This window comes from Vulpes vulpes, chromosome 9 (assembly GCF_048418805.1).
Source record: "Vulpes vulpes isolate BD-2025 chromosome 9, VulVul3, whole genome shotgun sequence".
Taxonomy (NCBI): Eukaryota; Metazoa; Chordata; class Mammalia; order Carnivora; family Canidae; genus Vulpes; species Vulpes vulpes.
The window spans coordinates 108,227,044-108,254,079 of NC_132788.1; the positions used below are offsets into that span (position 1 = coordinate 108,227,044).

At 65.7% G+C, this 27,036-nt stretch overlaps 1 protein-coding gene and 2 long non-coding RNA genes across 4 annotated transcripts; 1 reads left to right on the top strand and 2 right to left on the bottom strand.

Annotated features, from left to right (window-relative positions):
- Positions 1-6,289: 6,289 nt before the first annotated feature.
- Positions 6,290-10,974, bottom strand: LOC112935623 (uncharacterized). Its single transcript, XR_003238195.2, has 4 exons — positions 10,760-10,974; positions 8,176-8,343; positions 7,999-8,075; positions 6,290-6,485 (listed from the first exon to the last, which is right to left on the bottom strand). It is a non-coding gene; the product is annotated as an uncharacterized lncRNA (long non-coding RNA).
- Positions 10,975-12,010: 1,036 nt separating this feature from the next.
- On the top strand, positions 12,011-25,470 carry LINGO3 (leucine rich repeat and Ig domain containing 3). The gene is made up of 2 exons (XM_072721901.1): positions 12,011-12,113; positions 21,088-25,470. Exon 2 carries the CDS (start codon positions 21,134-21,136, stop codon positions 22,910-22,912), a length of 1,779 nt encoding a protein of 592 aa, XP_072578002.1. The 5' UTR covers positions 12,011-12,113; positions 21,088-21,133; the 3' UTR covers positions 22,913-25,470.
- LOC140593987 (uncharacterized) lies at positions 18,468-20,177 on the bottom strand. Of its 2 annotated transcripts, none has more exons than XR_011994529.1 (2): positions 20,025-20,177; positions 18,468-18,784 (listed from the first exon to the last, which is right to left on the bottom strand). It is a non-coding gene; the product is annotated as an uncharacterized lncRNA (long non-coding RNA). The 2 variants fall into 2 exon arrangements; XR_011994530.1 differs by lacking the exon at positions 20,025-20,177 and adding an exon at positions 19,813-19,965.
- Positions 25,471-27,036: the final 1,566 nt, after the last annotated feature.

The window sequence follows — 27,036 nt, forward strand, 5'->3', positions numbered from 1 at the left end:
AAGTCTGAAAATGAGAACAGGATGCTCTGGGGCCCTGGAAGGAGGGAGCCGCGCCCCTGGGGGCTCAGACAGCTCCCCAGGAAGGGGGACAAAACGGGCCTGTCCCACTTAACCACACCGTCTTGGACAGTCCGTTCGACCTGGTTTGTGAAAGACGAGACAGCCTCGCTGCCCGTTACCGGGGGCCCGCTGCGAACTCGGCTTCCTCTGCCCAAGTGTAAAGCGACTTTCTACAAAGAGGAAGCTCTCTCCACTCGACGCAGTAGGGCCACCCGTTCTCTGCAGCTGTCCCCGGCCACAGGGGGAGTCTGCACCCCTCAGAACCCGGGGACTCGCTCTGATGATTAGGGCTGTGGTGGCGGCGACTAGGAATTTGGAGCCGCCTCCCTCCCCCCGTGACGTGGACGGCACCCAGCCCGAGGGGCCCTCGCGGGAGCACCGAGGCCAGCGCCGACCGCCCGTGGCCGGGTGAGGGTCGCACACGCCCGGCCCAGGCGCCCCCACGGGGCTGAGAGGCCCCCTGAGTCAGCCGAGGTGACAGCAGCAGAGGAACGTGCAGCCAGGCCCCAGAATCACGAGGGAAAGTAGTCGGATGCCGCTGAGCTCGGGTGTTTGTGACGCACGACGGGCCTCAGACTCGCCGACAGTGAAACAGTTGGGCGCGGATACGTGTGCTCTGACCCCATTTGTTCGAGACGATGGCGGTGAGATAGACCCCATGTTTCTGTGCTTTTGTTTTTTTAAGATTTTATTTATTTGAGAGCAAGAGAGAGAGAGCACGAGCAGAGGGAGGGGCAGAGGCAGAGGGAGAAGCAGGCTCCCCCTGAGCAGGGCGCCCGACGCAGGGCTCGACCCCAGGACCCGGGATCATGACCCGAGCCGAGGGCAGACGCTTCACCGACGGAGCCCCCCAGGCGCCCCCTGTTTCTGTGCCTTTAAATGTATAGAGAAAGATCCGGAGGGATGGTGCTGGAAGGGGGGTGTCAGCCCCTTATTAATGGTTCAGCGTCTCACAAGGAGAGATTTAATATTTAATATTATACTGAAATGTTAATACTTTGCGAGGAGCCAGAGAAAGAGAAGGCCAGAAACCGGGAGGTGCAGGGGGAGACGGGAGAAACAGAGCAGGGAGGGGTCGAAACGAGGGCAAGGCCACGCGGCAGGCGGGCAGGCGACACTGGTCCCACCCCCACCCTCCCCACCTCAGCCGGCCGTCCGGGCCACGCACAGGCCTCGGCGCACGGTGGGCGCTGCGGCTGCCGGACAGGGCCTGGCCCTGCTCCACGTGCACACGGTCACCCCGGCCCACGGCTTCCCGTGCGGGCCGAGAGGCCTTGGCTGTTGGCTGAGGCCCTGCTCTGGGAGGCGGTGCCGGCGCCCCCAGCAGACGCGGAGGGAGGGGCAGGCCCCAGCGTGAGCCCAGGGCCCCTGAGATCCCGGGGACACCGGCCCACGGCAGAGCCTGGAAACTTCCGAAGGCGGGGAGGATGGCGATGCTGCTCGCGGTGAGCGCTGCCCGTCCCCACCTGGTCCCCAGCTGCCTGGCGCGGTGGCTCTGGTAGCGGGTAGGCCGGTGCACACCTCCTGGTTCGCGAAGGCCTCCCCCAGACCCTGTCACAGCCCGCTGCTGGGCTGCCCCCCGCGGCTCTCCCCCCGCCTTCCCCTCCTGTGCTCTGAAGCTGCTTGGCCGCTGCCCGTCACTGGGGCACAAGGCTGGGAGGGGGGCACACAAGGGGGGCGCACAGGGAAAGGAAGTAACCCCCTGCCCTCCCCACCCGGGCCCAGGAGCTCGGAGGGAGCGATCCCCTCGTGCTCATGCCGGTCCCTTCCACAGCCAAGGAAGGACCACACGCCGACCGCCGAGCACCAGCAAGAGGACCCGGATGGGCCGAGTAGCGTGGGACCCTCCGCCGTGGACCGGAGCCCCCCACGGCCGCCGATGCCTGTTCCCAGGCCTCCTGGCCCGTGAAACGGGCGAGCGCTCAGTCGAGGACCCGGACGTACGTAAGGGGCTTTGCACACGGGCGAGCTTGCAGGCAGAGGGGCCCACGTTTGGCGGCTGTTTGTGGGGCTCTGCCGGGCTGGGGTCCTGCCGCCCCCTGCTGCCCCAGGCGTCCTCTGACACCCCCGCGGGGACCGGGTGACCGCCCATCTTCCGTGACCGCCGCGTGCCGCGTGGGACGTCCACCTGCCAGGGGCTCCGGAAGCCCCCCCACCCCGCTCCCCAGGACTTAGGAGCCCGGGAAGGGCAGCGGGTGGGAGGCGCGGGCAGCGGAAGTTGCCGTGATTCGGGGCTCCCTGCGGGGTTGTCGCGGCCGCCGTCAGAGACTTACCTGCCTGAGGCCGAGGAAGCGGAATGGGGAGAGCGGTGGGTGCAGGGAGCCGGCGAGGTCCCCCTTTCAGGAAGCTGCACCGGGTAAGCCACCCACAGGTGGGCCTTGGGGTCAGCGGGCTGCTCCCGGGCTCCAGCGCCGGTCACCCTGGGGGGGGGGCAGCGGGGACCGGGACGTGGGCCCAGCACCGAGGCCTGACGGTCAGGGAGGGATCCTCTGCTTCCCCTCGGTGTCCCGGGGTCGTGGGACTCCCCGTGCCTGCTGGGGACCCTCTGGGGGGACCTGTCGTCGACTCCACGGCTTCCCGCACCAGAGTGCGGCGGCCACTGCTGCTGCCCTGGGACGCCCGTGCCCTCTTGCCGCCACCGTGTCTCATCGCTTAGAACATCAGCGACAGGCTGCAGGCCGGTCCTCGCCCTGAGTGAGGGCCCCGCGCCACCCCTTGCCCCTCGGCCACGGAGATGAGGGTTCTTCAAGGTTAGGCGAGCGGCGCGGGGCAGCTCCACAGCCCGGTCCCCGTGGGGAGTCGCTCGGTCCTGGGAGGGGCGGCGGCGGAGCCTGTCACCCACACTGTGCGGGGGCCCTGAGCTCAATGCAGGAGCGGCGCCCGAGGCGGGTGCTCTGTCCCTGACGCCCTGCGGCGGGACGGGGTGTCTGGAGATGCAGGGACCAGGAGCCCCGCGGGGCCTCCAGGCACCTGGGCTAAGCCAGTGTAGGGACGGGCCCCCCGGGCCTCCCCACCGGCTTGCGAGGGGCAGGATGGGGTCCTGGGGGACGCTGGCCTGGGGCCGGGAGGAACGTGCGTGTTAAGGCCTGGAGGCCTCGCTGGGCTCTGGGTTTACTGGGGTGCTGCCGTTAGCAGGGGTGATTATTCTTGCCCTTCAAAGGGGTTTCTACCAGCGTTACAAACCGAGCCGTCCGGCGGTCCCCTCGTCCCGCACGTGGGGATTAACCAGATCCTGTCCCTGCGGGAGATGGCGCAAGGCGGGACCTGCTCGGGCCATAGGCTGGCCAGGGAGAGGCCGGAGCTTCCGCGTGGCTGAGAGTAGCTCCTGGGGGAGATGGAGCCCCCCAGCCCCTCCACGGGGGCCCACGGGGTGGCCGTGGTCTTCTTGGGAGCGTCCGGAAGCCTCGGCCCTGTCAGCCAGCCGTGGCCATGACCGGGGAGAGATGGGAGCGCGGCTCCTTTGGGCCTGGGGCTGTCCCTCTTCCAGGCCCCCATCCCGTGGCCCGTCACTGGCTGAGCCCCGCAGCCCTCTGTCTGGGCCGCCCGGGCTCAGGCGCCCGTCCCGAGGCTCTGGGTGCACATTCGTGGGGGATCGGAAGAGGACGGGATTCCCCTCCTGTCACACAGCTCGCTGGCCTGGTGACACAGCCCTCCGTGCTCTCCCGGAGACACAGCCATCTGAGGTCCCCGGCAGGTGCGGGGGTGGCAGGCAGCCCGGCGGAGCAGGTGCAGAAGCCCCAGGTCACAGCGGAGGGCGCGAGGCCCCCGGGCAGCCTTCCAGGCGAGATCGAACGTCTGCGTCAGGCCCGGGGAGTGTTGGGTGGCGGGTTGGGGGGGCCGGGGCTAGCAGCACCGGCTGGGGCTTGGGTTGTGCCGTCCCTCCTCTGGGGCCCTGCGTCCGTGGGGGGTCGCCCCTGGGGGCCATGCAGGCAGGACAGAGGGGCTGGCGTACGCGGCCCCGCGTGACGGCGAACACCACCCCTTTATGGCCAGACCTCCCCGCCCTCCGGCTTATCCTGGGGCCAAGCCGTGTTGCAAGATGGGAGCATCCTCCTGCCCAAGTGGCCCGGCCGGAGCTGGTGGCAGCGTTTCCTGATGCATCCCGGCGGGGGGGCATTGGGGATGGACCTGGGGGTCTCCCACGGTCTCCAGGGACAGCACCCAGAGCCACCGCCCGCCTGCAGAAATGCTCTCTGACCCTTCCAGAACCTGTGTGAGGCTTCGGTGGGAAGGAGCAAGTGTCCCTGTCTTGCTCGGGGCTGGAAATCGGTCCCTCACAAGTGCTCCCGGGCCGGCGGGTTCCTGGGTAGGCAGGAGAGAGAGCGCAAGGGAGGAACGCAGCCCCCCCACACACACACACAAGGGAGGTGTGGGGGGGGCTTGCCCACGCAGGGGGTGGCTCACCACGTGACCTCCTGCCCGCACTCCGGACATGAGTTGCTGGAGCGGGTGCAGGGGGCTTGGGGGCGATCCGTGCCCGACCCGGATGTCACCAGAGGCTCGGAACCTGGTTTCAAGGAAGGATTCGGGGGCAGTGGATGAAGGGGAGGGTACGCAGGCGGGCCCGGGCTCGGTCTCTGTCCATCTGTTAACGGGGGACACAGCAGCCCCTCTCCGGGCAGGGATTTCTAGTGAGCACAGTGTCACGTCTTTTCTCCTGTTCGTGGTCGTGGCCAGGGCCTCCGGCCCTCCTTGCCCGCTCCGCCTCCTCCGCTGGGATCCCCCCCTGGTTTCAGAGCGCTGCCCGGTGAGGCCTCGTGGGGCGGCTCTGGCTCTCGGTGAGGGGACACTGTGCACCCAGGGCCTCTGCTGCCTGCCCCTTCCACACCCCGCCCTGCTCCCACCATCCCCCGCCACCTGCTCAGGCCCCAAACCTCGGGGTCCCCCTGGATGCCTCCCTCCCCGCACATCCCATCCATCAGCAGGTGCTGACAAGCCTCCCTTCGGAATCTATCCTGAAGCATTTAAGGAACAAATAACAGGGATCCCTGGATGGCTCAGCGGTTGAGCTTCTGCCTTTGGCCCAGGGTGTGATCCTGGAGTCCTGGGATCGAGTCCCACATCAGGCTCCCTGTGTCTGTCTCTCTCTGTGTGTCTCTCATGAATAAATAAATAAAATCTTAAAAAAAAAAAAAAAAGGGTGGGGCGTCCCTGGGTGGCTCAGCGGTTTGGCGCCTGCCTTTGGCCCAGGGCGCGATCCTGGGGTTCCGGGATCGAGTCCCACGTCCGGCTCTCATGTCAGGCTCCCGGCATGGAGCCTGCTTCTCCCTCCGCCTGGGTCTCTGCCTCTCTCTCTCTCTCTCTCTCTCTCTATGTCTATCATAAATAAATAAATCTTTAAATTAAAAAAAATGAACAAATAACATCCATCCCAACCCTCAGAAGTCAGAGGAGAAGGAACACTCCCCTTGCCCTTTGTCCACCACACCACAGCCGCAGCGGCCTCCCTGCTGCCTCCTGTCCCTGCCTCAGGGCCTTTACACGTGCTGTTCGAGCTCCTGAGCGTGTTTCCTCCCTATGTTCCCAGACCTCATTCCCCCACTTCCTTCAGGCTCTTGCTCCACGGAAGACTCTCTGACCATCCTCCCCAAACAGCCCCCTTGAGCCTCGACCACCGTCGGCGCCTGCGTAGTTGGTCCCACTCACCTGGAGGCTCTGCGAGGCGGCGGCGACTGCATCCATCGCAGTGAAGTCTGTGATCCGGGTAAGGTGCCGAGGACTCCGGGGTGTACGCGGCGAGAGTTGGGTGAGCGGTCGCAGAATCACCAGATGCGCTGCTGGGAGGGAGACAGAACCAGGGAGAGACAGACGCGGAGACACCCTGTTCCCTAAAAGAGACGCGTCGACCGGCGGCAGGGAACAGACTGAATGTGGCCCCAGCTTGAACACACCGAGAGCATTTTACGGGACAACCAGGGAAATCTGACACTGGCCGGACACTGGAGAATATTCAAGAATTACTGGGCAGCCCCGGTGGCGCAGCGGTTTAGCGCCGCCTTCGGCCCGGGGCCTGATCCTGGAGACCCGGGATCGAGTCCCACGTCGGGCTCCCCGCGTGGAGCCTGCTTCTCCCTCTGCCTGTGTCTCTGTGTCTCTTGTGAATAAATAAATAAATCTTAAAAAAAAATTTTGTAAAGGATGAAAATGGAATTGTTGATTTGGGCTTTTTTTTTTTTTAAAGTCCTGATATGTTAGATGTGGACAGAATCACACACGTCAGGGGTGTACTGCGGCGGAGCCTGAGGCGCACTCACGAAGCCCCAGGGCCCCCGGGCGATGGGTTCGTTGGGGGTTCGCTGTACCACGCCCTCGGCTTTCGCTTGTGTTTGAGAATCTCCAGGGGCACCCGGTGGGCTCAGCCCATGGAGCATGGGAGTCTTGATCTCGGGGTCGTTGAGTTCGAGCCCCACATTGGGCAGGGGGGCCTATTTAAAAAAAGAAAAATAATAATAAAATTTCTTTTTTATAAAATTTCCATAACAAAGAGTGATCTTACACAGGCAGTTCTACTGGGATCTGCAGGGGAGGCTGTTAATTTCCGCATGTAGCAGAGCAGAGTGTGTGTGTGTGTGTGTGTTTTAATTGTATTTATTTATTAATGAGAAGCACAGAGAAGGAGAGGGAGGCAGAGACACAGGCAGGGAGAAGCAGGCCCCATGCAGGGAGCCCGACGCGGGACTCGATCCCGGGACCCCAGGGTCACGCCCTGGGCTGAAGGTGGCGCTAAGCCGCTGAGCCCCCGGGCTGCCCAGAGTGTGTGTTTTTAAGGGTGGAGGCTGAATTCCATTCTGAAAGGAGAACATGCTCCTTGTGGGATGTCCTGCGGCAGGGGGACGCTTCTTGAAGTTTCCGTGCTTAGATCCCTCCCACGTGGCCACACGAGGCCAATCCTCATGTCCCCCACCCCGCCCCTGCCTAGAATCCTCTGGGCCTCCCTACTTCCTTTCAGAAAAAGCCTGAGTACCTCTTTTTATCTTTTTTAAGATTTTATATATTAAAGTCATCTCTATACCCAACGTGGGGCTCAAACTCACAACCCTGAGATGAAGAGTCACATGCTCCATGGACTGAGCCCACCGGGCGCCCCCGAGCACCTCTTCATACTCCCCTTTTCTTGTTCCCTCGCTCTTAGATTTCCAGTTGCAGTGTCCCCTTGTTGTGACTTTGTTAAATCAATAATTCTTTTTTTTTTTTTTAGATTTTTATTTATTTATTCATGAGAGACACGGGCAGAGGGAGAAGCGGGCTCCCTGCAGGGAGCCCGATGCAGGACTCGATCCCGGGACCCCAGGGTCACACCCTGAGCCCAAGGCAGATGCTCACTGTCTGGGCCACCCAGGTGCCCCTAAATCGACAATTCTTCAGCAGAGCCCCGGGGCACTGGATGGCGAGCCTGTTTCCACGGAAGGACCGGAGAAGTTCAGGACTCCCGGGCCCGGGGGAGCCGGACAGGGTGCCGGCAGTGAGAGCAGCAGGACCGGGCACGTGCCTTTTAGGGTCCATGGGTTTTGGGGTCCCTGGGCTTCAGCTGAGGGACAGCAGGGGTTTTGGTGGGCTCGTCGGGGTCCTAGTTACGGGGCCCCCTGGGGAAACCCCCCCGCGGTGGGGACTGTTGATCCCAGGGCAGCCGTGGGAGTCATGGCAGGGGCAGGTGCTTGGTGTGCCCCAGATGCGCCCCCGGGGCATGCGCCTGTCTGAGGGGCCGGTGCCAGGCTACCCCCCCCCCGGGGGGCCACCAGGCCAATCAGAGTAGACACCGAGGCAGCCACACGGAGCCGCGTGACTCAACTCCAGACCACCCTCCCGTGACACTCGCCTTGCAGCCCGGACCGGGGGCCCCTTTGTCTCCCCAGCCCGACCACGGAGCTGCGCCTGGGGACCCGGCATCCCAGGTGCACGGCGCGCAGCGTGCGGAAATGCTGACCCCGTAAATCATACCCGATAATCGCTCCTGGCCCTTGAGCGTGGAGCAGTCAGTCTCGCAGGTACGACCTCCCCGTTCATCCTCTGACAACCTGGAGGGACTCGCTGTCATCCCCACGTTGCAGGTGAGGCCCCACTGCGGCCCAGAGAGGTTAGGTCCCCAGCTCGAGGTCACACCGCGGGGACAGGTACCTAGGGCCCAAGGCCTCCGTCCCTGCGCGCTGGCCTCTCGGCAACCGATGACTCCACTCCACTGCAGAGGGGAAGCCGTTCGTCCGGTGCACACCTGCAGCTGCCAGGCCGCCCGCCCCACTCCACAGCCTCCCTCCCCGGCCACGAGCACCAATCCTGCGCATCATGCTGGAGGGAGAAGGCACGGGGAGAAGGGATTTTAATTTTATTTAATTTTTTTAAAGGTTTTATTTATTCATGAGAGACACAGAGAGAGAGGCAGAGACACAGGCGGAGGGAGAAGCAGGCCCCCTGCGGGGAGCCCGACACGGGACTCGATCCCGGGACCCGGGGGTCACACCCTGAGCCAGTGGCAGATGCTCCACCGCTGAGCCCCCCAGGCGCCCCAGGGATTTTAATTTTGGAAACAATTAGTGCTACCTAAGGGCTCCTGCTGGCTTTCTCAGGCAGCAGGGCACGAGACGGGCGAGCCCGTGACCCAGGCACACCCCACCCAGAGGGACACAGCAGGGCTCCAGGAGCCCCCAGGGCAGGCCGCCACCTCCATGTCCCCCCCAAAGGCTTTCCCATCTGCAGCTGTGCTCTCCTCCAGGGTGGTCCATCTCCACAGCAACATCCCCAGCACAGGTGGTCGTCACCCTGGCAACCAGGTGCTACCGCCCACCACGTGGGAGGCCTGACCCACCCGGATTCCACACGGTGCCCTTCCCCCGCTGGCACCCTCCTGCTGCGGATGCTGGGCGCACCTGCCCCACCCTGCTAGACGCAAGGGAGCAGCAGAGGCCAGCGTGCACGCTGTTTGCTGAGCACCCACTGTGTGCTCTGGGGACACGGCAGTGCGTGAGACAGGCACGGTCCCTGCACTCTGCGGGTGCTGCCCTGGGACACACCGCGAACAGAAAGGAGAAGATGAGCCGTGGTTTCAGGAAGTGGTAGGTGCCGAGAGGAAAACTGGGGTGCCACTTCCCCACTCAGAAACCCCACCTCGGGCAGCTGGTGGCTCAGCGGTGGAGCATCCGCCTTCGGCTCAGGGCGTGACCCCGGGGTCCCGGGATCGAGTCCCATGTCGGGCCCCCCGCATGGAGCCTGCTTCTCCATCTGCCTGTGTCTCTGCCTCTCTCTGTCTCTCATGAATAAATAAATAAAATATTAAAAAAAAAAAAAGCAGCAGCAGCAGCCCCACCTCTGGGAGCCAGTCCACGGCCGTGAACAACACTTGGGTCGCTCAGCCCTTCAACCAGTATCTACTGGACGCCTGCCGTTCCCAGAGCCACGGCAGCAAAGGAGGAAGCGTCCACGATAAAGAGGATAAATCAGTAAATTACAGAGTATCTAAGTGGGGAGAGCACCCGGAGCAGGCAAGGGGCGGAGACGGGAGCCTGGGCGGCGGGGAGGACGGGTCTAAGGGCGCTGCGGCCCAGGGAACAGCCGCCGCCGAGGCCTCCCTGCCCGCTCCGCAGCCTGGTGGGGGCGGGATCCCCATTCGAACCCCAAACCCCGGGCCGTGGTTCCCGTCCACCTGTCTGCATGCAGGGCTGGCCCCCAGCGCCCTTCCTCGCAGAAGCGTCCCTGCCCCCCACCCGCCCGGGTTGGGCACTGGGTGTCTCTGCTGAGATTTCCACCCCCTTCATGATTATTTCATGAACCTGCTTCCCCCGCCAGCCGCGGTGAGCCCCCTCATTTCCAGGAGCGTCTCCCCCCTCCAGCACGCGGCCTGGCACACCATAGGTGCTCAGTAACGCTCTCCTCCGGGGGTCCTGGGAAGTGGGTGTCGGGAGGGGCAGGTGTCACAAGGGACACCCAGAAGCCCAGGGAAGGGAAGTGACCACCCGAGGCCGCATGGCAGGCCCGTCACGATGACTCGTCTGTGCGGCCCAGGCTGCTCCTGGGGGTGGGGAGCCGCGCGGGAGGGCTGCCCACATCCTCCTTCTGGACCTCTCTGTGGCCAGGAAGGGAGCCACCCCACCCCCGTCCTGCGGGGGGCCCTGGCCTGCGGCCTCCCGAGATGCAGTTTCTGGGCCTCCAGCCAACGCGACAGTCTGGGAACAGAGCCTGCTTGAGTCACAGGTGGCTGAGCGGACGCCAAGCTGCCATCCAAGCAGCTGGGAGGATGCGGCGGGCCGGGAGGACCGGGGGTGGGAGAGTACAAGGTTACACACCCGGGGCCCTCTGCTCACGGCCCTCCCTGGGGACAATGTCATCTCCCAGCCTCGCTTTGCTCATCTGTGAAATGGGACCGTGAGCGCGGTGAGCAGCAAAGGGCCTGCGTTTAAGACGAGCTGAGCACTGGTGTTCCTAGCGCGATGGGAGTGAGGGTGCCCCCACCCCCCGGGGCCCGCCGGACTCCACAGCGCGCTCACCCTGGCTGGTGCGGGACAGGCCTGTCCTGGAGGCTAGGACACGCCACTCCTAGTCCCATTCCTGCCCTGTCTCGCTTCCACGCGGGACCTGCTGTATCCCACCTGGTGGATGGAAATAGGGACCCCGCGCTCCGTGACTCTAGCGTGTGTTCTGACAAGACGCCTCGCAGCAGGTGAGGCGCCTCCCGAGCTCAGGGGCACCCACGGGTCCCCACGCTACTCACAGGAGGTCCAGGTAGAAAGGCTCATTCTTCCCGCAAACATCCGCTGAGCACTCTGCAGACCGCCACGCGGGGTGAGGGCACAATGGTGGGAAAGCCCAGTCACTCACACACACGAGTGACTGCAAACTGGCCAAGGAGGGATGAAGGCAGAGGGCAGAGCAAATGCAGAGGCCCTGAGGCTGCTGGCAGCAGGCAGGCTTGAGGAAGAGCCGGCCCTGGGGTGGAGGGATGGGAGGAAGGGGCAGGCGGTGGGGCCCCGAACACACTCAAACACACTCGGACTTCACACGATCCCGAGGGCAAGGAGCCCTGGTGGGTTCAGGAGCACCATGGTGCGGTTTCCCGGGGAAGGGGCTGAGGCAGGTGTGCAAGGGCCTGGTGGTGGTGAGCAGGACTGAGGGCCTGGCAGGGCAGGGAGGAGGGGGGCAGGGCCGGGAGCAGCCCAGCGGCCCCCCCTCTTCCCTGCACCGAGGCACCCACGCACCCACCAAGGCTTCCGCCCCAGTGGTCCTCGGGAGCCCCCCCCGCCCCCGCCCCGTCCCTGCCCCCCCCTGCGGCCCCGCCCCCTTCCAGCCCCCATCCCTGCTCCCGCCCCCAGAGCCTACCCCTGTCCGGGAGCTTACCCAGGTCCGGGAGGACCTGTCCGTATCCGGGGCCTGCCACCCCCCACCCCCTCCCAGCCCCCCTCCCAGCCCCTGCCCCCTCCCTGTCCCCCCAGCCCCCTCCCAGCCCCTGCCTCCCTGCCCCCTCCCAGCCTCTTCCCAGCCCCTGCCCCCCCAGCCCCCCTCCCTGCCCCCCAGCCCCTGCCCCCCCAGCCCCCCTCCCTGCCCCCCAGCCCCTGCCCCTCCCTGCCCCCCCTGCCCCCTCCCAGCCTCTTCCCCAGCCCCTGCCCCTCCAGCCCTCCTCCCAGCCCCCTCCCAGGCCCTACCCCCTCCCTGCCCCCTCCCAGCCTCTTCCCAGCCCCTGCCCCCCCAGCCCCCCTCCCTGCCCCCAGCCCCTGCCCCCCCAGCCCCAGGCCCTCCCTCCCCCCCCAGCCCCAGGCCCTCCCTCCCCTCCCCCCCCCCCCCCCCCGCGCACGTCCCGGCACCTGCGCGCACGTGGCCCCGCGCGCCCCGCACACCTGCGGCCCCGGCGCCGCGCACCCTCCCCGAGCAGGCGGCGCGCACGGCCAGCGCAGCCCCGCGCGTCCCCGCGCCGAGAGCCGGAGCCGGAGCCGGAGCCCGGAGCCGGGAGGGCGGCGGGGGCGCGCGGCGGGGGCGCGCACGGCGGCCCGGGAGGCGGCGGCGGCGGCTCGTGTCGGCTCCGGGCGGCCCCCGCGCCGCAGCCCGCCCGTGTCCGCGGCGGAGCCGCCCAGGTGAGTGGCCGCGCCGGCCGGCGACCCCGCTCCGCCCGCGCCCCGCAGTCCCCACCCGCGCCCCATCCCCGCCCCGGGGACCCCCGCCCCGCGCGCCCCTCCTGGGCGCGTGGCTCCCCGCCAGGCCCCCGGCGCTGCCCCTGGAAACTTTGGGGGCCACTCCCCCGGCGGGGGTCCCCCCGCCCTTCCCCCGGGGCGCAGAGGAGCGGGGAGCGGGGTGGGCGTCTGTGTGGGGCAGTGGGGCCGCTGGGAGGATGCGGCCCCTTCCACGGGGAAGAAGGGAGCGCGGGCTGGGTCTGGGGGGGTGGGGGACGATGAGGATGAAGGCTTCACCCAGCCCCAGCCGGGAGGTGGAGATGCCGGGAGAAGGGGGCGCCTGGGGTCCACACCAGGACGTGCTCCATCCCCCGGGGCTGGGGACAGCTCAGCCTGCTGGGGAGGTATTTGGGGGCGCAGGGCTGAGCCCTCTGCACCGTGGGCCTGCGTCCAAGCAACACCAGAGATGGGGTGGGAAGCGACTCTCCGTCCCCTGGGGTGGGCCTGGGTGACCCCTGGGCCTCTGGGGCCCGGCCAGTGAGGCCACTGAGCCCCATTCAACAAGTTGGGGTGGGGGGGACAGCACCTTGTCCCTGGGTCTGGGCCCAAGGAAAGACCCGCTCCTTACTTTGGAGAGCGCCTTAATAACTGGTTTCCTCAGCATGTTCTCTGGGCACAAAAGATGGGTACCCTGGCCCCCCACTTCTGGGGTTTGGACACCAGACACTGCATTATGAACAAGCAGACCCTGGTGATTCCAGATGTGAACAGAGAGGGTCAAGGACCTCTTGCTTCTGGCAGGGGGTGGGGGTGAGAGGGGGGCGTCTGGTGTGCCACAGCTGCAGGCAGGGGGACCTCTGGGCCTGCAGGTCTGTGAGACCTGGAGCAATCCAGCAGGGCTCCCTGGAGGAAGTGTGGAGGCTGGGAAGGTGTGTGGTGGGTGCGTGGCAGGAGGTGGAGGACACAGGGTCTCAGCGCGGGTGAGGTGGTAAGCCGGGGCGGGGGGGGGGGGCCCTGGGCCCCTCTGGGCCAAAGCAGCAGCCGGCCGAGGCAGGGTCCCAGCTGCAAGAGCCCCCCCGGGCCGACCCCGTGGGCTCCTCCCTTGGACGCAGCTCCACCTGGATGACACGGGGTGACAGCCAGGGACCACCCAGACGCGGGGGCTTGGAAGGGCTAACCCTGCGTCGTCCTGGCCTCCTCCCCACCCCGCAGCAGCCCGAGGCGAGCGCCCCTCTCTGACCCCCAGCGCTGAGGCTGACAAGACCCCACGCGGGTGCGGGCTGGCAGCCGCCCCGCGCTCTCCCTCCCCGCCTCAGTTGCTCCTCCGTAGAATGGGGGTGGCTGCTCCTCGCCGCCCCCGGATGGAGCCCGGGATCGGAAGGTGCGTCGCTGAGTGGGCACGGAGAGCAGACGAGTGGCAGCAGCTCCGCTGCGCTTCCCACAGGGCTGTCATTCCCGGGCACCCCTGAGTCACCACTAGTCACCAGGTAGACACCTCCCGGGGAGCTCTCCAGGCAGAGCCTGTCCCAGGTGGGCCCCGAGCGAGCCACCCACCACCCCCACCTGTCAATCCCTGGCCGCAGACGGGCGCCCTCTGCCCTCCAGTAGCGCTCTGGAAGTTTCACGGAAAGGGGTTGGCGTCAGACCCACGTTCAAACGTTGACTCTTGAGCTTAGGGACGGTAGGGAGGCGAGCTGGACCACTCTGACCCTCCGTCTCCTTTTCTCCAAATGGGCTTTATTCCCACCGCCAGAGCTGGGCTCGAGGGCAGCCGCCCCGCGCTTCGCGGTGGACACGGACAAAGTGGTTCTGGATCCAGAGGCCTCACCGGTAGAGGCCAGCTGACAGCGCCCGTGCGTTCGCTGGCGGGGAAAGTGGGTCGGGAGGCCCCCTGGCCCCCCGAAGGGTGAAGGGACTAACAGCAGACGGAGCAGCTAATTAGGGCTTAATGAATTGTCACGGATGGAAGCCCAGGAGGGCCTGGATCTAGGACGGAGGATGCTCCGAGTGGGGGAGGGGGCAGGGTCCGCAGCGCGTCCCTGAAAGCTGGCCTGTGGCTGGGCCCCCACCTTCCGAGTCTGTCTAGAAGGTTCACCTGGGGTTGTTTATAGGCCCCTCCAAACCAAGCTCCCCGGGCGCCCTCCTGCCCCAGTCGTGGTGGGGGCGACGGGGGTCCGGGTGCCGAGCTCCCACCATGTCTCACCTCCGCTGCCGCCCCCGGCGGGTTCAGCTGCTGCCTCGGGGGTGGGGCCTGGCTGGGCGTCACCCAAGGGTGTCTTCAGCATCCCCCGGCCTGGCAGGGGCAGGAGGATGTGTCCCCTGTGGCCCGGCCTGGGAGAGGACGCTCAGAATAGGGCAGGTGGGTGGAAAGCGCTGGGGGCCTGGCCAGGTCGCCTGTGTCCAAGGCGGAGGGGCTCGGGTACCCCCGCCACACTCCGCCTCCTCCCCGGCTTGAGAGCTTTGTGGCGAATCAGCCCTGGACAATTTGGGGGGGAGGGGAGGAGAGGTCCCCGTTCCCCAGGTCCCACCATGGTGGACGGATTTCGGGACCCCTGCCCGGGGGGATCTGCACGCTTAAGCTGGTGCTGAGGGCAGGGTCCATGGGGAGCTCGGCCCTATGGCCCTCCCAGGCCTGGAAGCAGGCACAGCTCCGCGGGGACCTCGGCCTGTCCCTTCGAGACTGCCTGGGGCTCCCGGGGCCGCTGTCACCAAGTGCCACCAAGTTAGGGCTTAAACTGCTCACACTGATGCTCTGATGGTTCTAGGCTCAGAAGTCCTGAAACCCAGGTGTGGGCAGGGCTGGTCACCCCCCCCCCGGGGGCCCCAGGGAGACCCCCTCCACCTTGTCCCACGTCCAGAGGTGCCCCCTCCCCGGCCCGCAGCTCCTCCTCCATCCTCACGCCAGCAGCCTGGGGCCTGCCCGTCTCTGGGGTTTCCCTATCTGCCTCCCTCTCGGGGGGACCTGGTGAGGATGCGGGGACCCCCCCAGACATCCAGGACAGTCTCCCCATCTTGAGATCAGCTCATCATTACTCTCAATTCCGTCGGCAAACAGAATCCTCGCGGCCACACGGGGACAGACACAGGTCCCAGGGTGCGGACACGGGTCCCCGGGGCGCCCGCCGCGATCTCCCGTAGCGCGGCCTGCACGTGGCCTGTCCCTACGCCTTCCCCGTTTATCTCCCGTCCACAGAAAGGCGGGCGTGTGTCTCTTTTGTTCAAAGCCATTTGCCTCAAGAACTAGAACAGCACCTGGCACGCGGCAGGTGCCCACGAAGCCCTTGTCGGACGGACGGACAGACGGACGGACGGACAAGTGAGTGAAGGGGCGAAGCCCTGGCCGGGCGCAGAGCAGGGCGGAGGACTCGAGGCTCCCGACCCCGCCAGCACCCAGGGTCGACTCTTCCAGAAGGATCCTTCTCCACAAAGCACTTCTGGGCTGGCCCCCCCGCCCCCCGTCAGCCTGGGGGTGGCTGCCATCAGGGCCGCGGGGAGCCCCTTTGACAGAAGAGGAACCCAAGGGTCATGAAGTCTCTGCCCGAGGCAGGGGGGCGCGCAGCCAGGGCGCCCCCCCGGGAGCTCCGGGATCCGCGGGTCCTTCGCCAGGTTCGCAGGGCGCCAGCCCAGTGCGCGCGGTGCCGCTCTCGGGACATCGGCCCCCGGGGTGACGGGGTCAGGCCACACGGAGCAGACGCGCCTCAGGCTCTCGCTCGGAAGCCCTCCTGGCTGCCGCTGCTCCCGCGCCTCGGCGGGGCCGAAGCCCCCCAGCCCCCACCCCCGGACCCGGGGCCCCGGTCCCCAGCCCCCGCCCCCCGCCCCCAGACATGCACATGGCCCCCAGCCTCTCCCACCTGCTCCTCGGGCACCCGGCTTGTTCCCACGTTGGGGACGTCGCGCCTGTGGGTCCCTCCACCCGGAACGCCGTTTCCCCGGCCTCCCGGCTGACCCCCGCCTACCGTTCAGGCCTCGGCTCCAAGAGGCCTCCCTGGGCCACACCAGACAAAGGTCAGGCCGTCACACACCCGCACTTGTCCCCAACCCTCTACTTGGTGTATTCATTTCCGTGATTCTTGTCCCCTCGCTCACCCGACACGACACATGCAGGACGGGCTTCTCCACAGACGGGGAGGGGACTTCGGGGGGGCCTCGAAGGGGATAGGGAGGGACTGCTGATAGGGACGGAGCTATTTTTTGGGCTCATGGAATGTTCTGGAATCAGGTAGAGGTGATGGTTGCATAACACTGTGAATGAGCCAAAAGGCACTGAAGTAAGAAACTTGAATCGGGAAACGTGCACGCGTGAAGGCCCGGCGCCAGTCAGGTCTCCGGAGGAGAAGGGCGCTCAGGGTGTGAGGGGGTGGGGGGTGCGGGGGGAGGGGTGCAGCGGGGGCAGCTCCCCGTGGCCAGGGCCCCCCAGGAGAGGCTGGGAATGCAGCGGGGTCCCCGGGACTGGAGCTCAGGGGGGTCATGCTGCCCGAGACACGAAACTAGGCTCATCATGGTATTTGCCGGGACTTAGCCGGGGAGCCGGAGGAGAGCGCCCCCGGCCCGAGCAGGGAGGGAGGGTTTGGAGCATAGGGTGGGCGTCACCGCCCCCCAAGGCCACGGCCCCGGAGCAGGGAAGGGGCAGAGACAGGGTAGGAATCCGTCGCCGCGCCCCCGGCCCCTGCGGAGAGGATGACAGGGCGGCGCTGGGGAGGGTTCCAGAGGAGACACACCGGGTCACTGCGGGAGTGGCCACGGGGTGCGGGGGGGGCCAGCCGTGCTGCCATCCCCGGGTGACTGTGGCTCGGGCATCCGGGGACAGGCGAGGGCCGGAGGCTGCGGCCCAGTGTTCTGCCAGCCCCGCTGTGGCGTCACCGCGTCACGGTACGGGGCCCCCGCGGGCCGGCCTCTTGTCGCCCTGTCCTTCCTCCCTGGGCTCGTCCTCCCCTGTGTTCTGTGGCTTGTTTGGTCAGATTTCTTTCCAAAGTAAACACAGCTTAAAAAATTTAAAAAGTCCACGTTCCTGTCTGGGTCCGCAGCGCCGCGCCTGAACCGGCCTTGGCAGACGCTGTGCCCCCCCCGGGCGCCCCTGAGCCCGCTCAACCCCCCGCCCCTTTCCTGGAGTGCCCGGCGGCGGTGGGACGGGGTGTCGGGTGGAGGGCGGCAGCGGCCAGCGAGGGGACGCAGCACCACAGGCTCTCCGAGGTGGCGGAAGCAGGTCCTGGGGACTCCGTAAAACCGCATCAGCATAGCCCCGAGGCGCCTGGGGGGCTCAGTCAGTGGAGCCCGTGTCGCCTGATCCTGGGGGTGTGAGCTCGAGCCCCACGAGTCCCACGTTGGGGGGCAGAGGTGACTTACAAATAAAAGAAAGTTGGAGAGAAATAGACCAGGACGGGGACTGTAGTACAGAGAGTCACCAGGGAAGTGACACGGGACGAGACTCGAGACTCGGAGTCAGGGAGGGAGTCATGCGGGGAAGGTGTTCTGGGCAGAAGGAACATCACATGCAAAGGCCCTGGGGCAAGACCGGGAGGAGCACGTGGGAGGAACAGCCAGGAGGCCTGGTGTCTGGAACAGAGTGGGCGAGGGGAGAGAGGACGGGGGAGGGCAGGGAGGGGACGGAGCAGGTCGTGCTGGGCCTTGGGGACCTAATTTTATAGTAGGGGGGGACTTCTCTGCTGCAGAAAGAACCGACCAGGCAGCTCTGTCCCCACAAGGAGCCTGGGTTTGGGGGCTGGCCCATGCCGCCCGCCCCCTACTCGGAGCAAAGCCGGAGAGGCCCCAGCTCCCTCAGAATCTGGCTGTCGAGGCCCTGACCCCAGTTCCTGGGGTGGGGAGAGGACGGTTACCCCTCGACCACAGGGAACACGCAGGCTGGCCAGGGACCTGGGACGAACCTCAGGGCCAGGGACACGTTGAAGGCAGGAGGTTTCTAGACACGTGAGATGGGCGCTGAGCAGGGGGCCACCCGCCTCGGCCCTCCTGTCCCCTCCTGGGACGCAGCCTGTCCGTGTGCTGGGCAAGGGCAGCAGCGCGGGGAGCGTGACCTAGAAACACAGCCTCGGAAGGAGGTTTGCCTCTGGGGAAGGACTGGTGTCCCCGCGATGGGGGGGGTTTGCCTCTGGGGGAAGGACTGGTGTCCCCGCGATGGTTTGCCTCTGGGTCAGAATTAGGGACAGCTCCGCCCCCGTCCTATGCCCCAGCTGACCACCGCTCGCTCGCGGGGCTGCTCCGTGTGCTATGTGAGTTCCCAGGCATGTGTGGGGTGGGGGGGGGGGCACCTGCACCCGTACTTATGTGCCCGCCCCAATGTAGAGTCCAGTCTGGTGTTCCGTTTCATTTTATTTTGACATAAATAGGATTGTAGGTGTCTGGCAATCCGGATTTATCTTATTTTGTTTTATTATTATTTTTTAACCCCCACCTAACTGCATCTCCGCGGTCTTTCCTTGGGGGTGCATTCCAATCTCCTAGAGTTCCACAGCGACCAGGGATTACGTTTTTTTTTTTTTAATCCCCTCTTGATGAGCACTTAGGTTAGTCCCGTTTTCCCTCCTTATAACCGGACCTCCGCCATCTTCCTATACCGACACCCGTGCATCTCCTTGACTCCGCAGCAGGACGCGACCCGGAATTCAGCCGACCCCCTGCTGATGGACACGTAGGCGGGTTAGTGCCAGTTTTTCCCGGTTTCAGATGACCCCGCAGCCAGGCTGCCCGTCCCTGCCCGTGTGCCCCCTGCCCTGCACTCGCTCGTGCCGAGGACACACGGCTGCTCACTGAAGCCGTGACAGGGCCGTGCAGAGGCAGCGGCTTGAATACATGGGGACGTATTCCGTCGTGTTCTGGCGACCAGAAGTCCAAGTTCAAGGGTCCGCAGGGCTCTGCTCCCCCTCACGGCTCTGGGGACGGGTCCTTCCTCACGTCCTCCGGCTCCCCGTGGCTGCTACTGCTCCTCGCTGCCCCGCGGCCCCCAGCAGCACCCTCCAACCCGCTGTCGCGTGGCCCCTGCCCTGTGCTTCTGCGTCCACACCTCCCCTTTGTGTCAAAACAACCGGCGAGTGGCTGAGGGCCACCTGACGCCTGCGACCTTGTCTGAACTGGATGGGTCCTGCAAAGTGCATTCACCCCCAGCCCCCACCGCCCGGTTACATAATTCATCTCCGGCATTAAGCAAGCGGGCCCTCGGGGCCCCGTGGGTGCTCCTTCCCCACGGCGTCCCGGACGGCGGGAGCAGGCCACACAGATGTTCAGTGGATGAGGGCCTGAGTCCCCGCGGGAACAGGGCTCGTGGGCCCCGGCGGGTGCTGGGGGGGCTGCAGCTGCTAAGGTGCTGGAAATAGCCGGCCGGCTAGTGGGCGGCCCCCTCCAGCTGCTGTCTGGCTGCACCGTCTGCACCGCACCCCCACCTGCACCCCCAGGACCAGGGCTGCAACCCAGCAGAGGAGGGAGGAATAAGGAGGCGGTGGAGGAGGGTGCCAGCAGGCCCAAGGACCGTCCATGCCACACGCCATCTGGCCACCCACCCCCGAGGCCGGCTCTCACTCCTGCCTCAGAGCCTTTGCACTGGCTGTTCCCCAGCCCGGAGCTCCCTTCCCCCAGACGCCACGGACGCTCCCCGGCCATCCTCCGGGTCTGCATTGGCCTCCTGTGAGCATCACAACAAAACACCACAAACCGAGTGGCTTAAGGCGACAGAAATCGATTCTCTCCCCGCTGTGGACGTCAGAAGTCTAAAACCAGGCTCTGCAGGGCCACGTCCCCTCCGAAGGCTCCAGGGAGGATCCTCTCTACCTCTCCCAGCTTTAGGTGGCTCCGCACAACCCCCGGCGTTCCCCGGCTTATAGACACGTCAGCTCGGTCCCGGCCTCTGTGTTCACGTGGCCTTACCTTCTGCTCAAACGTCACCGTCCCGGTCTGCGGCTGCGCCTCCTTCCACCCTGACTTCCAGGCTCTGTGGAGGTCAGGCCATGGAGACCACAGGCTTGGCTTGGAGAGGCTACGGCCCCTGGGAGGAGACCGTGACCAGGACTCTGAGCTAGGTCATAGTCTCATGTGGTGGTTGGCCCAGTGCAGACACACAAACAGGGAACGGAGGGAGGGCAAGATGGGTGTGGGACCCGGGGAGGCCTCGGGGCGGGGCGGGATGGGGTGCAGGGTGGCCAGGGGGAATATTTGGACCAGCCCTGTCCCCACCGGGAGGATGTAGCCAGCCGCAGGAGGGCAGGGTCTACGGCTGCCTTGCGCTCCTGTGTATTGAGAGCCGGGCCGAGAGGCACTTCATCCATGTCCGGGAGGGCTTGGACCCCCCATTGTACACTGTGTTTGTAAAGTTCTCCTCCAGTTCAATAAACACTCTCTGGCGGTTTTTTTTAAGTGAGATCCAATTCGCGTAACATAGAATTTGCCCTTTTAAAGTGTACATCTCAGGGGCTGTTAGTGTATTCGCAGGGTTGTGTAACTATCAGCCCTGCGTGGTTCCAGAACATTCTCAGACCCAAAAAAGCCCTGTCCCCATCAGCGACGCCCACTAGCCTGCCTAGCCCTGCGCCCCCACGGGCCCCTTCCTGTTCATGGACGAGCCCATCCTGGATGTGTCACACACGGGCCTCCTGTGTCTGGTTCCCTCCCTGCCCGTGGTGGCCTCAGGGTCCCACGCGTGTGGGCGCTTCGCTGCTCTTGGTGCCGGAGGGACGTGCCCGTGGGTGGTGGACATGCGTGTGTCCGTTGGATGCACGTTTGAGCAGTTTCCACTTTCCAGCCATTAGGCATGGCTCCGCGGTGAACCTGGGTGTCCAGGCCTTTGCGCGGGCGAGCGTCCAGGTCTCTAGGGTGCACGGGCCCCGGAGCGGGACTGGGGGCCTCGGGGGATAGATGCGTCCTGCGCGCACCGCCAAGCGGCCCGGGCGGGCCGGGCGGCGGCCCCGGTGCTAACGCTGCCCCCCCACCGCAGGTGCCCACGAGGATGGTGGCACGGCCCTAGGCCCAGGCTCCGCACCATGACCTGCTGGCTGTGCGTCCTGAGCCTGCAGCTCCTGCTCCTGCCCGCGGCCCCGCCCCCCGCCGGCGGCTGCCCGGCCCGCTGTGAGTGCACGGCGCAGACGCGCGCGGTGGCCTGTCCCCGGCGCCGGCTGACCGCCGTGCCCGACGGCATCCCAGCCGAGACGCGCCTGCTGGAGCTCAGCCGCAACCGCATCCGCTGCCTGAACCCCGGCGACCTGGCCGCCCTGCCGCTGCTGGAGGAGCTGGACCTGAGCGAGAACGTGATCGCGCACGTGGAGCCGGGCGCCTTCGCCAACCTGCCGCGCCTGCGCGTCCTGCGGCTGCGCGGGAACCTGCTCAAGCTCATCCCGCCCGGGGTCTTCACACGCCTGGACAACCTCACGCTGCTGGACCTGAGCGAGAACAAGCTGGTCATCCTCCTGGACTACACCTTCCAGGACCTGCGCAGCCTCCGCCGGCTGGAGGTGGGTGACAACCACCTGGTGTTCATCTCGCGCCGGGCCTTCGCGGGGCTGCTGGCGCTCGAGGAGCTGACCCTGGAGCGCTGCAACCTGACGGCGCTGTCGGGCGAGTCCCTGGGCCACCTACGCGGCCTGGGCGCGCTGCGGCTGCGCCACCTGGCCATCGCCGCCCTGGAGGACCAGAACTTCCGCAGGCTCCCGGGCCTGCTGCACCTCGAGATCGACAACTGGCCGCTGCTGGAGGAGGTGGCCGCGGGCAGCCTGCAGGGCCTCAACCTGACCTCGCTGTCCGTCACACACACCAACATCACGGCCGTGCCCGCGGCCGCGCTCCGCCACCAGGCCCACCTCACCTGCCTCAACCTGTCGCACAACCCCATCAGCACGGTGCCGCGCGGCTCCTTCCGAGACCTGGTGCGCCTGCGCGAGCTGCACCTGGCGGGCGCCCTGCTGGCGGTGGTGGAGCCGCAGGCCTTCCTGGGGCTGCGGCAGATCCGTCTGCTCAACCTCTCCAACAACCTGCTGTCCACGCTGGAGGAGAACACCTTCCACTCGGTCAACACGCTGGAGACGCTGCGCGTGGACGGGAACCCGCTGGCCTGCGACTGCCGCCTGCTGTGGATCGTGCAGCGCCGCAAGACCCTCAACTTCGACGGGCGGCTGCCGGCCTGCGCCTCCCCGGCCGAGGTCCGCGGCGACGCGCTGCGCAACCTGCCCGACTCGGTGCTCTTCGAGTACTTCGTGTGCCGCAAGCCCAAGATCCGCGAGCGGCGGCTGCAGCGCGTCACGGCGGCCGCGGGCGACGACGTGCGCTTCCAGTGCCGCGCCGAGGGCGAGCCGGCGCCCACCGTGGCCTGGGTGACGCCGCGGCACCGCGCGGTGACCGCCTCCAGCGCGGGGCGCGCGCGGGTGCTGCCCGGGGGCACGCTGGAGATCCAGGGCGCGCGCCCGCAGGACAGCGGCACCTACACGTGCGTGGCCAGCAACGCAGGCGGCAACGACACCTACTTCGCCACGCTGACCGTGCGGCCCGAGCCGGCCGCCAACCGGACCCCGAGCGAGGGCCGCAACGAGACGCAGGCGGCCGTGCGCTTCCCGCTGGACCTCACCACCATCCTGGTGTCCACCGCCATGGGCTGCATCACCTTCCTGGGCGTCGTCCTCTTCTGCTTCCTGCTGCTCTTCGTGTGGAGCCGCGGCCGCGGGCAGCACAAGAACAACTTCTCGGTGGAGTACTCCTTCCGCAAGGTGGACGGGCCCGCCGCCGCCGCCGGCCAGGGGGGCGCCCGCAAGTTCACCATGAAGATGATCTGACCCCGCGCCCACCCCCGCCGGCCGACGGGCACCTGTGCGTCTCCCGGAGGCCGCGCCGCTCCTGGCCGAACGTCCCCTTTTTTGTAGAGACCCGAGCACGGGGCTGTTTTTTCATCAGGACGCATCTTTTGCATAGTTTCTCGAGCATTTTCTAAAGGTTTCACCGTGTCTTCCTGCCCCTGCTGTGGTCGCTGAGCTGAGTGTGGTGGGAGTGTGGTGCGAGTTCAGAGACCCCAGAGCCCTCACTGTGGGGGGTTCGCACCCCGTGGCTCGGGGGTGGCGCGCACACACACACACACAGCGTGCACCCGGGGACGGAGGTCTGCATCCAGGACGTGGGGGGCCGCCCAGCCCCCAGGGGAGGCACGCGAAAGCCTGCACTGGTCACACCTCACATCGAGCACACGGGGTCACACCCAGGACACACCCTTGGACACACAGCTCCAAAACAGAACACACACACCTCCACCCGGCTGACCCTAAACAGGTGCCCCAGGCTGCAGACCTCACCTGGAGCATGCAGGGCTCTCATGAGAGCACAACTCACACCTGGGACATACCCACTCACACTCAGGACACACCCAGCTCATACCTGGGACACACAGACCACAGCTGAAACACACAGCTCATACCCGGGACATACCCAGTTCCCACTCGGGACATTCAGTTCACACTCGAGACACACACAGCTTAGACCCAGCTGACGCTAAACACATGCCCCAGGCTGCAGGGCTCACGATGGGGACCCAGGGCTCTCGTGAGAGCACAGCTCACACCGGGGACAAACAGCTCATACCTGGGACATGCACAGATCACACCTGAGACACACGGAGCTCAAGCCCAGCTCCTGCTCCACTGGCCATCTCTGGGGGAATCTCAGGGGCTGGACTGAGGTCTTCCCAAGGAGGTGATGCCCCCTGGGGGCCCAGCACAGGGCGTGCCAGCCCATGCCCCGCCCCCAGGCTCCCCCCAGGACCCACTGGCCCAGCAGGGCGGGCTGCCCACTAGGAGAAGCCATCTCCCCCGCTTCCCCACTACTACCAACAGCTGCCACTCACTTCCTCTGTCCACGCCACACCGGAGGGGCAGCCGCCCTGGCCCCAGCTCAGAAGCATGGTTACTGGGGTGTCCCCCCTCCAGCAAGGGAGGTAGAGTGACCTTCAGTCACACCCCCCGAGCCAGCCTCAGATGTGCCCCGGTACAGCCCTGCCGTGCCCAGCCCTGTGACCCACTGTGCATGTGGAGATGGAGGCCAGGGAGTGTGGGGGTTTCCCAGGGGTCCTGTTCAGTGCACTAACAGGGCAGCAAGGGAGAACAAGACCGGGGTGGGGTGCAGGCTGCAGGGGGTCTGGACCTGGGCTCTGGGGAGAAGGTGGCAAGAACTAGGGCCGGGCACACAGAAGCTCGAGTTAAGAAAGAACTTCCCTGAGGTCACTGCCCTGTTACCCTTCAGGTAGTGAGTTCCCCCATCACTAGGGGTAAGCAACCAGAGCTGACATTTTACAGAAATCCTCAGACACCAGACAGGGTCCATCCATGACCCTGCCTCTCCCAGGCTGATGACTGCCCCCCACCCTCCACTTGGGCCAGATGACTGGCCATCGCTGGAGGAAGGGGCACAGGAAATAGTGTGGGTGGGAGCCCTTGACTAGTAGGGGGTGGGCCATCCACCAGGAGGTTAGGACTGTTTTTTTTTTTTTAAGATTTTATTTATTTATATATGAGAGACCAGAGAGAGAGAGGGGGGCAGAGACACAGGCAGAGGGAGAAGCAGGCTCCGTGCAGGGAGCCCGACGTGGGACTCGATCCCGGGTCTCCAGGATCACACCCTGGGCTGAAGGCGGCGCTAAACCGCTGCGCCACCCGGGCTGCCCCTAGGACTGTATTCTTAAGGACCTGTAGGAAGGCAGGAAACCAGGTCTGTTCCCCGCCCAGGTGTGCACTTAGCCGGGGCCGGAGACCCCCCGGACCCCCCTGGCGTCCTCCTCTGTAAAACAGGCCCCAGGTCAAAGCCACTGCTGCACATACGGAGCCCAGGCCCATGGACGGGCTTGGTGGTGGACTTGATCCTGGATCCTTCAAGGTCTTTGCAAGACAAGCCAGAGAGGAAGCCGGGTCAGCCCCGGGGGCTCGGAGCACAGGCTTCAGGCGGAAGCTCTCGGGGCCGCGCGGCTGGTCCTGCTCCCACAGCGTGCAGCCGCCGCCCCTGCCTCGGCCCCACTCGTGGCGGGACGTGGCGACGGCCGAACGGGGCGTCCGGCGACCCCAGACTCCACCCGAGTTGGGCAGAACCGACTGGTTTTCTCCCTTCACATCCTCCTGACCTTGGTTGCCATGACAACCCCAAGGGCCCCTCAAAATGACATCCAAGTGCCTTTAGCATCATCAGCGACGGGAGGAGCGTGTTCTCAGCGGCGTTGGGACCTAGAGAACGGCAGCGTATTGGGATCTCCCACCCCCCCGCCCACCCCAATCTCGACATGAACCAGGACCCCCCCAGGCCCCTCCTGCTGTACTTGGTTGGAATCCAATAAAAATGAAGCCGATTTAATAACAGACTTCAAGTGGTTGTTGTTAATTCTCACGGGAGGAGTGGGGCTGGGGGGGCAGGGGGCCGTCTGGCTCCAGCCCGACCAGTGGCCCTGAGTCACCAGGGGGAGGGGCAGGTGGAGACAGAAGGACGGGGACAGAAAGACTTGCGGTGATGGCCTGACAGGTGGCACGTCGGGAGCGCCCGTGCTGTTCCGAGTGCCGTTCCCGGCTCCTGCGTTAACTCCTTCCCCACAGGTGACAGCCTGAGCGCTGGGGCCTCTTAGGATCTCACTTTACAGATGGGCAAAGCGGGGGTCAGGGGATGGAGGGCATGTGCCCAGAGTCCCCAGCCTCCAACTGAGGGGAGGTGGGGTCTCCCCGCTGTCCTTCCCCACCCCACTCCAGGTGGTGGGTGGGTGGGGTCGCAGCAGTCTTCCTGCTTCTGGGGGCTCAAAGGCAGCTTTTTTTTTTTTTAAGATTTATTTACTTATTTGCGTAATCTCTACGCCATCCCGCCATCCAGGGAGCCTCCCCAGCCCTGGTCCTCCCACAACAAAGGCAGGAGGAGCCTTCCCTGGTTCAAACCAGGTACAAGGCCCAGGATTTCCTGAATCCCGTCTCGTGCTTGGCGTGGGGCTGAGGGGTCCTCCATCCAAACCAAGGACCCAAACCAAGGAGGTGCTGCTCAGAGGGTGTCCATGGGGTCCCCCCTGAAACACAGGACACGGGTCCAGTCGGCACACCCGGGCCCGGAGGTGGGGGGTGGGGGTGGTCGCTGAAGATCCCTGCCTCGATGTCCCCTGCGGGATGGAGCGGGAGTGGTGTGCAGCGTCCTCCAGCTGTGGCCGCACACCACGCTCCTCCACGGCACAGACCGGGTTTCCACACCTCCGGGTAGACCCCGGGCCGCGCACCGTGACTCCGGTAACGAAACTTAATGGTTTAAAACAAAACTTAATGGTTTAAAACAACTGAGATTTACTAGTTGACAGTTCTGGAGCTCGAAAGTCTACAGTGGGTCAGCGGGACTGGTGCCCACCCCCCGGGGCCCCAGGGTGACTCCCATGTCGATGCACGGTCCCCGCGGAGAGGGAGGCGGTCCCCTTCCTGAGCCTCGGCGGGGTGCCCAGCGGGTGTGAGCTGTGAACTCTGCTCCCACCTCCCGCAGAGGCCCCTGGGAGCATCTGGGGCCAGGCCACCCCCAGGCAGGTGGGGGCTCCCCACGTGCCACCCGCCCACCACCCTGCCCCATCCCGGATGCAGAAGTCCCTGGAGGTGTCACCCCAGTCCCAGCCTGGACCCCACCCCACCCCCCGCTTGGCCAGGTGGCCACCACAGCCGGGCTGGGACCAGGCTGGGGGGCGGGGGGCAGTGAGGCCCTCACCGCAGGCACAAAATCTGAGCCGATGCCCGGAGCTCAGCCATCCAGATCAACGTTCCATAAACAAAATTAATTCACGTCCCAGATCTACAATGAACAAAACATCCATCTTTTATTTTATTTCTTTTTTTAAAGACTTCATTTATTTATTCATGATGGAGAGAGAGAGAGGCAGAGACACAGGCAGAGGGAGAGGCAGGCTCCATGCAGG

Coding starts and splice junctions, on each gene's coding strand:
- LINGO3 (XM_072721901.1), top strand. CDS start 21,134: ATGACCTGCTGGCTGTGCGTCCTGAGCCTGCAGCTCCTGCTCCTGCCC.